Below are 12,172 nucleotides of genomic sequence, written 5' to 3' on the forward strand. Positions count from 1 at the left end.
CTATTCTATTCCATTTCCCCCTCCCACACACACATTTCTCTCTGGGGCAGGGGTAGGGGACTTTTGTACTACATAAACCATCATAGCTATGCTGCATTGACCATTCCCTGCATTTCAAGGTCAGCAGGAGTACAGAAAATCACATGGGCAGCTTCAAAATCTTTTCAAGACATACGAGAATGGAAACACTGTTCGCAAGTGAACAATTATGAATCAATGTTTAATTATCATGATTTAATTCATAATTCATTAATTACAAATCATTACTCATAACATTATTTATTATTCATGACTATAAGTGTCCTTATAACAATAGCCAGATGTACTCTTCCAACACAACAAGGTCACTGATTATGCAGCTTTTTCCTTGTCCAACACATGTTACTGTATTTCGTTGCAATGGCTATAAGGGTCTCTGCATGAATTATGTATTACCTTTGCTTCTACCTCTCCCAGGAAGGGCACAAGAAAAACAACACCAATTTCATACTGGTGTAAGCTTTCATGGCTGGTATCTGCTGGGTAGTGTTGAGCTTCAGGGTTTAGTGAACGTGGCCAGAACTTTTCCTTTTAAAATTAAGGGATAAACAGTTAGTAAAAAAAAAGCTGTGGAAAATTATTTCAATATAAGTGTTGCCGGCAGCCTGTGCAGACGGCAGCGGAATCGGACAATGGCAAAGAACGGGGACCAGCCCAGGAGTCTGGAGAGGACTCGGACGAGGGTCCTGCATCCGAAGCAGAGATGGGGCCAGGACGGGAGTGGGGTACTGACTCTGGAGCCTCTGGAGTCTGGCAGCAGAAAGGCAGAGGAACAAGGGGAGCCTGTTCCCAGTGCGCGTGTGCGCAGAGATGCTAGAAGGCAAGAGCAGCTGAAACAAAAAGGGAGACTCAAGAGTAAGGCTTGGAGGTAATTGCCCCTCCCATAAGGTATAAAGGTGAAGAAACCTTTGAAGGAATCAAACTCATTCGTTCTGTTCGGATTAATCCTTGAAGCTCTGTGTGGACATTATACTTCCATTGGTTTTTGGCACTTTTGTTGCTAGCAGCAATTCAAAGGAAAGAAAGGTGAGTGCTTATCTCGAGGGACTATTTGGGACTCATTACAGGCTGGGAATGAACATAATTCCCAGCACTGAAATAAAACAAGAGTTGTTTTAACTAAGCACGTGCTTAATTACGGTCTCGGAAGCCTTGGTCAGAACAATAAGAGCACAGTAGCAAGATTACTAAATGCATAGAGAAGGAAAGAGTTGGCACCGCCCAGTATGGAAGAATGGTTGGGGAAGATGACAGATTTTGCTGAAATGAATATTTTAACTTATTTCATTAGACAAAAGTCATTAACTACATTTCTTGCTAATTGGAAGCCTCTTACAGCAATAGCATATATACTTATATACGCTCAGGGGCTAAGATGTTGAGGTTGTCGATCAGAAAGGTCAGCAGTTCAGCAGTTCAAATCCCTAGCGCTGCATAACGGAGTGAGCTCCCGTTACTTTGTCCCAGCTTTTGCCAACTAGCAGTTCGAAAGCATGAAAAATGCAAGTAGAAAAATAGGGACCATCTCAGTGGGAAGGTAACAGCGTTCTGTGTGCCTTTGGCGTTTAGTCATGCTGACCACAGAGATGTCTTTGGACAGTGCTGGCTCTTCGGCTTTATAACAGAGATGAGCACCACTAGAGCCGGAAACGACAATATTTGCCACATAGCTTTTCTCCTACAGCACTAACATGTTTTACACAATATTATCTCTGCATGGTCCTACAACCTGGCTGGATTATGAAAGTTCATGGAAGGTTTGGCCATAAATGAAAACAAGAAGGTCTTCGCAGCTGCTTATCAATGATCCCCCCAAACACTTTGAAGCAGGTATTTGCTGCTTAGCGCTACTTGGCAAATAGTATACTATCCTCTAAAACTGCTGGCTGCAAAAAAGCCATACAAAATACAGTCACCGATCAACCATGATTTTTTCTAGTTTGCTTTTAAATCCTTGTACCAGAATACACAGTAAAGCTCTATAGAAGAAGCTCTACATAATGAGGGTTGTTAAGATTAATCTTGAGATTGCAGCCAATTTGGTGTAGTAGTTAAGACATCAGGCTAGAAACTGGGAGACTGTGAGTTCTAGTCCACCTTACACACAGCCAGCTGGATGAGCTTGGGTTGATTATTCTCTCTCAGCCCTAGGAAGGAGGCCATTCCCAAAAAGCCTTTCCAAGAAAACTTTAGGGACTTGTTGAGGTCTCAAAGGCATATGCACTAACATACGTGCACACAGATTTTATGGGACTCATGCAAAAATATCAATAGCTATTCAAGATAACATATCTGAGATGTACCTACAAAAATATTGATAGAAACCATTCACTTAAGGCCTTAAGTATTACATTTTAACAAAACCTAAAAAGTTTCCACTAATTTACAAGTTATTCCACTTAGTTTCATGTATATAATTAACTGAGAGCTGGACACAGATATGCTGACAACAAAGTCAGAATCCCTAGGGTCACAATGGAACTGAAAAAAACATCCACTATAAATAGCATTCTTGCAGTCATATTCAATTGCACAATGTTGAACTCTCTGGCATGCAGTAGATTAAACTTTAGTCTTAGAAGTTATATTTACACCCACTTGGTAGTACAAGGACATTGTCAGCAGCAAAAGAAAATATATATTAAGTTAATCCCATAAAATTAGAGAAGAATTATCCCATAAGTAAACTCTAATCCTGAATTAATTCTTCCTTTTTGTTTAAATTGTCATTGTAAATTCCAGTGGCAAAATATTTGACATATTATTCAAATATGAATAATTATTTAAATACATTTTCCTCAATAAAAAACTGGCATGCATTAACTCTCTTCTATAAATGTATACTTAATGGCTATTTTATAATAAAGAAAATGTCTTGTATATGTATCACTTAAGTTGTTGGCAATTTTAACAGTTCCATTTATTTTGTAAGAGATGGGTTTCACTTTAATTGTTGTGGAGCATAAATTAAATACTGGATATTTTCATACATATTCTAGGAAACATTTCAGTAAATATAAATTATTATAAAGGATATTGTCAACCCCTAACCCTCTCACTTCCCCCCTCTTTCTTTCTATTTTTCCTCTATCATCTATTTATCTATTTTTCTCTATCTATCTATCTATCTATCTATCTATCTATCTATCTATCTATCTATCTATCCACCTACCTACCTACCTACCTACCATCTCTTTTTTTCTAGATAGATGAAGCATACATAAGTATGCATTTGATGTTTTACAAAATTTTTGGTTTTATAGAAAAAATGGTATTGTTCTTTACTCCATGAATCTCTCCCCATTAAGAGAGTCAAATGTAATTTTTCCTTTCACTTCTGTGTAAGCTTTACATTTGAAATTTTTATTAAAAGAGGTTATTTACAGTGTACCTACTGTGAAATAGACGGGAGGCGGGGAAAATGAAACACTGAATATCCAGTCTGTTGTAGGCTAAATGATAGCTCATTCACTTGGCAACACCATAATGTGTGCAGCAGGTAAACAACAGATTTGTTAACTGTTCAGCGGTAACTAATCATTGTTTTTATTCCTATCCCAAGCATGTTTGGAACAGACAAAAAGCAATGAATGAACCGGGAACTGAGAATTTTGAAACCTCAACAGAAAGAAACCTTGACTTATTTCAGATTCAGATAAAAAGCTATGAATATTCCTCTGCTGTATGATTAACCTTCCAAGCATTTTCATGTTTCTATTCAAATTGGAGTCATTATCAAATGCATTTAATAAACTGTGACTCAGTTGGGGATCTATTTGATCTCAAGACCAGGTCAGTGAAATATTTTCCCCTCAAATGTTCCAAGATTAAACAAGGTCAGTTGCTAAGCACAATTAAAGTGACTGGCAGTTTGAAATAATTAGCATCAATGCTGAAAAGTGGCATACTTACTCTCTGTCGATGACCAGACACGTCACGGGTTCCGCACTAATAACATTAGCTGTTCTGACATCTTCCCTGAAAGGACAACACCACAGATTTTACACAAAATGGCTAGGCAGTTATCTCTACACTACTATGCAACATTAGGCCACAAATGCATCTTGCAAATGAGAATTATGTTTACTGATATCATGCTTTAAATCATTGACAAATAATGCTATTCTAATTTTGCTGCTCTTGAGAAATGTTTTCAAAACATTATCAACATGGTAATCAGAAATGTTGCCCCAGCATTTTAATGTTTTTTCATAAGACCATTTCATTCATCCTTTTCTCACTTGGCAATTCATTTAGCAGAAGCAGACCATTTATATATTAATATGGGTCACAGAAGAAGTGTGGATATTTTGGTATAGTGACGTCTGCACAATCTATCATTTCTATAAATAGAGAAAGGCAAAAAGCAAACAATTAATGAATCAAGCTGCATTAGATGGGAGAAGGCTAATTAATGTGGACCTGCTCTATGAAGAAAACCAGTGTGTGAAGAAGTTAATAAATAGGTTTTAATATGTTTCCTACTTTTGGTTTTTCCTTAGGTTTCAGTTTGCTATGAATTCCAATTATATCAAGAAAAAATATCTTCAAGATATGTAGTGTATAAATGGGTGGACAAAACTTTTAAAAGAAGTTGTTTTAAAATTTTTTAGTCTCTCACCAAACTGTGCAGCTTTGAAGACACCAACTTTTTAACAAAGATTCTTTGAATACAAAAATAAATGAGACACAAGTATGTTGCAAGGGAATATGCAGTAACTTTTTAAATGTAACTAATTGGGTGCCATGTAGGGCCATGGGTATTGTTACATAATCAAAACAATAAATGATTATGGCTTAAGTGTTTTGCTTGGAAGAGGGTTCTGCTGCTCAGAAAATTAGTCAGAACCAGTGGTGGGATTCAAATTTTTTTACTACTGGTTTTGTGGGAGTGGCTTGGTGGGCGTGGCAGGGTAAGCATACTATAAAATCTCCAGTCAGAGATGGTATTTGCTGGTTCTCTGAACTACCCAAAATTTCCACTACCGGTTCTCCAGAACTGGTCAGAACCTGCTGAATACCATATCTGGTCAGAACATGTTCTAGAATGCATTCTAGAAGAGAGACAAGGTAACAGAAGAAAATCTTATCAATTCCCATTTTGTAAGTGGATTTGGGGTTTTGCACAGAACACGAAATGTCTGTTCAGGAAAAGAAAAAGAAAGAAATATAAAATAGACAAAAACTATGAAAAAGGCATGGGCTTTTATTCCATTAATGTAACAATCATTGGGGGCCATATTTGCCATCATATTGGTGGGGGGGGGGGGGAATAAATTGTTTAAATCTTGATATAGAGACTTATCCCTTTAAAAAGTGCCTACGTTGGTCCAGTAACACTATCACAATATTTCTATTATGCTGTTCAAGGATTATTTGCAGCTATTGTTTTATATAGAAATATTGTTTAACCAACAGAGGATTTCTTACACTTCCCCTTGAACTAAGGGGAGCTAAGTTAACATTATGTGGAAATATACAATTTGTCATGGAATTATATATCAAAATGCGATATCACTCCTATTGGCACTACAATGATTTTAAAGAATACATGCTAATAAATATTCCATCAGTAACTCTGTAACCACACACCATTCCAGTTCTGATCAAATTATTCCTCACCATAGAACACCATGTATGTTTTTAAACTTGTTTAGTTATGCCTCTCAAGATTAATACCTGTAAATTAAGATGTGATAAATTATACAAAATGTAAGCATGCAGTCAGTCTTTTTATTAGATTAACTCAAGTATTTGTTATAACACAGCCCTTCGACAGATTCAGTGCTATAGCCTAGCTTAAAAGCACTATGAAAATGCAATCTGGCAATTACTAACTCTGATTTTTTTTCAGTTTCAAGATTGTATTCTTCATCACTACTTCCAGAGAGGTAAAATCCATTCTCAGAATCGCTGTCACTGTCTGAATAACCCATAGCGGTGAGATCAGGTCTACCATTTTTCTCCTGGAAAGAAACTTCTGTTTCCTTCTGTCCACAGACTCTTCCCTACGTGCTATTACTTGCTCTGGAATTTTACAGACCTTTCCATTTAAAATCTCTAGGCTTGGAAAAGGTCACAGCTGCTCTGGAGGTCTCTCCTATGTATCATTGGAAAATGAAAGCAAAGCATCGAGTAAGCCACATGGGGAATACATCTGATCACCAGTATGCTGACAACAACAGCAAATGGTTCTCACGAGTATCTACTTTATTTGCTTATGTCTTTTCATTAAAAATATTTATGCTTCAAACTAACGCTTGCCAATTTGCAAGAAGGTTCAAAAAATCTGCATATCATTTTTGTGGGGTTATGTTGTATTTATAAAATTGACTGACCCACTCAAGAAAAATGAAAACATTTTTTCTGGTTGTTTCAGCAATTTCCTAGTTCCTTAGAAAAAATGACACAATGTTCTTCATTATGAAACTGAAATTGTTTGATATAATCAAAAGAATGCTTAAGCTTGAAAAAGGCAGAATTAGTTAATGATTCATACAACTGTTGGAAAATACTTTTAGGTAATTGGACCATTTTAACATTTGGCAATTGAAATATACCAAGCAATGAATAAACTAGATTACTAAAAGTAATATATGAATTTGCCTTTAATTACTAAAAGTAATGTGTATTGTCCTCCAATAATAATTGAACTTTGTAGTGAGACGATGTTCTTGCATTTCCTGAAGCGACCAGCTTGAGCTATTCAAAGCAAAATTGTTCTAATTTTTGTTAAGATGATCAATTAATTTTATAAATAGAATGCATTAGTTTATAGGAATATCTTGATAGTGTTTAATTACATACATTGCTTATATGTCATAAGTGATAAAGTGAGACAACAGTCTCCAAGATATATGTACCTTTAGATATGCAATCTATCTTACCCAAATAATGTGACCATGGTAAAACTCAGTGATACTTGGCATACAGGCCAACATGTGCCAAAAAAACCAACTAGTGCAGTGGTACCTCAGTACTCATCAATAATTGGTTCTGAAAAGCATGATGAGTACCAAAAATGATGAGTACCAAACAAATTTTTCCCATAAGGGATAATGTAGTGAGTCAGGGGCACCTGTGGTGGCCAAGTGCTAAGGCAGAAATTTACTCAGACTCTCCCACACTCTCATTATAATCTCCTTCCTTCCTTCCTTCCTTCCTTCCTTCCTTCCTTCCTTCCTTCCTTCCTTCCTTCCTTCCTTCCTTCCTTCCTTCCTTCCTTCCTTCCCTTCCCTTCCCTTCCCTTCCCTTCCCTTCCCTGTCTTCTTTTTCCTTTCCTCTTCATTCTCCTTTCTTCTTCCTCTCTTTCCTTATTTTTCCTTCCTCGCTCTCCTCCCATCTTCCCTTCTTCTTTATATTTCCTCTTTCCCTTTCTGCTTTCTTGAAAGCTCAAATGCAAAAGGGGAAACTGGTGTCAGTGGAAAACATTTGTTTTGTTTGTTTTTCTAGCCCTCTGCCAGTGAAATGGAGGGCCCGCTTTTTTGGCCTAGACAGTCTCCTGCAGCCCTCTGCCAGCGAAAACGGAGCTTGGCAGAGATCTGCAGGAGGACATTGTGGCCAAAAACAGAGCCCGGTAGGGTCACGTGAGGCCCTCCTGTGCTCCATTTTTGCTGACAGAGGCACCATGGGATGGTCCTTTGCTGTTTCCAGGGCGGTCCTGTGGGCCAGATATAAACACCCCGCAGGACGGATCTGGCCCACGGGCCTTTAGTTTGACACCCTTGTTCTAGGGTGTTAGCTATTCCTGCCAGCTTGTTTGCAAATTTGATGAGTTCTCTTTCTATTGCCTCACCTAAATATATCGAACAGTATTGGGCCTAAAACAGAACCTTGGGATACCCCACTGCTTCCTTCTCTTCATGTAGATATAATTCCTTCAAGGACTACATGCTGGGTGCAGTTTGTCAGTCAGTTACAAATCCATCTGGTGGTGATGTTGTCCCACATTTGTTCTAGCTTTCTGTATAAACTTACAATGGCAACTGAAAAAAAAAAAAGACTTATGACAGATATTCACACTTAAGGCGGTGGCAGTGTCCCAGGTTCATGTGATCTCATTTTTAACCTTCTGAGCAAGGAAAGTCAACGAGAAAGTAAGATTCACCTAACACAAGGGTCTTCAAACTTGGCAAGTTTAAGACTTGTGGACTTCAACTCCCAGAATTCCAGAGGTAACATGACTGGAGGAGGAATTCTGGGAGTTGAAGTCCACAAGTCTAAAAGCGGTCAAGTTTGAAGACCCTGCCCTGACCTAACATGTCACTCACTTAACAATTGCAGCAATTTAACAAATGTGACAAGAAAAGTTGTAAAATGGAACAAAATTCATTTAACAACTGTCCCACTTAGCAACTGAAATGTTGGCTTAATTGTGGTTGTAAGTTCGAGGACTACCTTATTAAGAAGGTAAATGAATGCCAATTTGGGAGAAAGGATAGTGCTTTGCTACTATACAGAAACAAGAGAGGAATGTACATAAATTAGAAAGAAATATAAGGGTAAAGCTCTAATGCTCTGTTACTATGAGCATCTAATGCTCATGATAACAGAGGTAAACATGTCAATTAGTAAGTGAGAAAATGGGCTAGGAAAGTAAAACTTGTAAAATCTAAAGCTAGAAATATGCAGATCTGTTATTTATACCTGCCTGTAAAATGGCTTTGCATCTCTTGCAAGGGCCAGTCACACTCAACGCTAAAGGCTTTTTCCTTGTGTGCTAAATAAAACTTTTGAACTCTGAATTATGGCATCTGACATTTGGACCAAAGCATGTAAAGAACCAAGGGAAGAAATTCTTCTATCAGTCTCAGACCATTGAGATAATGTCTCAATAAGGTTAGCTTCTATATCCAACACCGTCTCATAGTAACTCACGCAAATATGAATCAAGAATACATTCTTCTTCCCAAAGTAGAGATGGTATTCAACAGGTTCTGACCAGTTCTGGAGAACCGGTAGTGGAAATTTTGAGTAGTTCAGAGAACCGGTAGCAGAAATTTTGAGTAGTTTAGAATACCCCCTCTGACTGGCCCAACCCCCCCCTAGTCTCTGACTCCCGAGTCCCAGCTGATCGGCTGGATCTACTTTTGTTGCCCTGCACAGGAGAACGGAGCTGGAAAGCAGGTTAGTGGTGTGGGGAGGAAATGGGATTTTGCAGTATCCTTCCCCTGCCATGCCCACCAGGCCACGCCCATCAAGCCACACCACAACCACCAGGCCACGCCCAAAGAACTGGTAGTAAAAATTTTTGAATCCCATCATTGTCCCAAACCCTACTAAGATAGCACAAAAGATTTTAGTTAAGTATGAGCATTTGTGTTTGATATTCCATGTCTTCATGTCTTGGGTAATCCTGCTGGGAATATGTAATAGCACTTAGACTTATATACAGTGCTTTTACAGCCCTCTCTAAGCGGTTTACAGGGTCAGCATATTGCCCCCAACAATCTGGGTCCTCATTTTACCCACCTCGGAAGGATGGAAGGCTGAGTCAACCTTGAGCCTGCAATACTGCATTCTAACTTACTGGGCCACCATGACTAACATTCCTCACTCATCCCCCTGTCAAAATGAAGCAATACAAAAGGATGTGTGTGTGTGTGTGTGGTATGCATATGTTGTATGTGTAAGTCTTTGTGTGAATAACAAACTTTTTATGAGAAACATAAATTTTATGGGAAACAGAGAATTTGGTGGGAAAATGAACTCTTATGACGAAGAAATAGAGGAATGGAGAACACAATCTGAAATTATCTTGTAATGGGAGCTGTAAACTTTATGAGCGAAGGCTTTCATTGCTGAGTACCATATGGTACCATGGAAGGAAACAGTGAAGGGAAAAAAAGTTGTATATTTCCCACACTAACATATATAATTTATGACACCATATGCCATGTTTTCTAACATTTCTATTGTCACTGAAGCCCTGCTAAGTGTAGCTCTTCAAATGAACTCCTGATTAAGTAAAGCCACAGTCTTCTGTCATACACAATCTGTGCAAAGCAGGTGGCTATCCCTGAACTGACAATACTATTTTTTTTTATCCGCCAAATCAGATTCAGATTATACAGTCAGTAGGAGAATATTATGACAGTAGTATGTAATTCATAACCATCAGCCAGCCATCAAGATCAGACGCTTCTAAAATATCTCCTTTATCATGATTTAGTCATGCGATTCTTTGCAATCCCATTTTTAAAGCAACTCTTTCCTATCAGATATTTTACTAATCCCATTTGCTGAGTTAACATCACAGAAGCTATAGTGCCAAACTGTATTTATTTTTCTTTTACATGTGTTAACAGGGACATATTCTCTTGTGCCTGACATATATACTAGACAAAATAAAACAAGTAAGTTTTCCGCACTAAACTTCAACTTCCTATCTCTATCCCTAATTTTGGCAAAAACTGGATTGAAAGCACATCTTGCCCCAAAGAATCCATTCCCTGCTCTTTAGACCATATTTCTTATATGGTGTATTACGTTTTATATTGGGGTGTGTGATGACTCAGTGCTTATAGACTCTGAACTTGTCAACTGGAAAGCTGACAGCCTGGGAGCTAGATTCGAGCACCACGTGACAGGGTGAACTCCCATTTTTTGTCCCTCCTTCTGCCAACCTAGCAGTTCGAATGCATGCAAATGCGAGTAGATAAATAGGTACCCCTTCGGTGGGATGGTAACAGTGTTCTGTGCACCTTGGCCAGGGGTGGGATTCTACCGGTTCAGCCCGGTTCTATAAAACAGGTAGCTCCAAAGAACAGCTGACACCAAACCGGTTCTTTCCGAAGTTTTTCTTCGGTTGGGCCCACCCGCCTGCCCGGGCTCTAGGCTGTCCTTTATTCTTACCTTAATTGCTTTGCGCGGCACAGCTGACTGCCGCACTTCAGCAGGAGATGGTGATTGCTCGCAGGAGAAGTTGTTTTGCAAGTACTGCGCACATGCATGTTCACCGAACCGGTTGTTATGCCGTAGGATCCCACCCCTGACCTTGGCATGTAGTTATGACGGACACATGACCACGGCACCATCTTCGGACAACTCTGGCTCCCATGGCTAAGAAAAGAGGTGAGTACTACCCTCCTAGAGTAGGACATGACTGGACAGGGGAAACCTTTACATTTACCTATATGCTATTTTTTTAACTTGCTAAATAAAGGATTTATTTCATTACCTTCATTACTTGCACCATTTTTTAAAATCTCCCAATGCGAAGCTATACAAACTTTCCTCCCAAAGGGTCCTTAGCTTAGGTTACAAAGTATTTCAGGTTAAGGAATGTAATATCATGACCTTTGAATTTATATGGATTATTAACTGAATGCTATTTTGTAATTGTGGTAGAAACAAGTTTTTTTTTAGGAAAAGTTTGTTTGCTATCTCTTTCTTTTAGCTGCACTGAAAATCCAATTCTGAATATTTTTGCAAGCAAATAAAACCATAAATAAATTTTGTATAGTGGTGATGTCTAAAATGAAGCAATATTTGTATTTGAAGTCTATGCATTGCTACTTCTTAATATATTGCCGTTCTAGTGGGACTAAGTATTGAATCAGGGAAAAGCTGCAAAAAATAAAATTAAAAAAGAAAGTAGATTGATTCTTGATAGGAATTGGACTAGGACTCATATAAAGTCCTGAGTAGGGCAGTTATATAAATCACTGCAGGAAATAAACAAACTTCTCAGTGTATGGCATGCCCTCAAACATCATGGAAATCACAACTTTGCAATCTGAAAAAATGACAAGCGGAGAAACCCTTTAAACTAAGATTAATACTCTGCAATTTCTTAGCTCTCCAATCAGGTTTTCTGCAATATTCTAAGAAGACTCAAAGAACCCATGTAAGCATGAGGTTAATTTTGAAATGGAAAAACCTAGTAGACAGTGGATGGGGGAGGGGGGAAGAGGGGAAACAATCTGATAGAATTTGAGAAAGAACAGAAATATAGAAAATATATAAATTGCAACAGAAGAAAAATCAGGGTGCATCTAGACCTCTACAGCAAATGGAAAACACTTACCAAGTTTCTTAATTGTTATAAATCAGGGGTGTCAAACTTGCATCGTCATGTGACGTATTGGGATTTCCACCTCTTTGCCAAATTGGGTGGGGGAGGGGCCAGCAC

The 12,172-nt window shown here is 38.3% G+C and overlaps 1 protein-coding gene across 3 annotated transcripts in view; it reads right to left on the reverse strand.

Moving 5' to 3' along the window:
* The window catches only part of PRKG1 (protein kinase cGMP-dependent 1), an 864,463-nt gene that overhangs the window by 109,962 nt on the left and 742,329 nt on the right, over positions 1–12,172 (reverse strand). For 2 of the 3 annotated variants that reach the window (XM_087964134.1, XM_087964133.1), the window contains exon 8: positions 3,952–4,017. In XM_087964134.1, the coding sequence (XP_087820260.1) occupies positions 3,952–4,017 (66 nt within the window). Of the gene's footprint in view, positions 1–3,951; positions 4,018–5,877; positions 6,129–12,172 lie in introns of those variants that run through there. The other variant, XM_087964136.1, reaches the window with a different exon arrangement.

Source organism: Notechis scutatus, chromosome 4, assembly GCF_049901735.1.
Source record: "Notechis scutatus isolate UNSWTSFEM ecotype Mainland chromosome 4, rNotScu1.2, whole genome shotgun sequence".
Taxonomy (NCBI): domain Eukaryota; kingdom Metazoa; phylum Chordata; class Lepidosauria; order Squamata; family Elapidae; genus Notechis; species Notechis scutatus.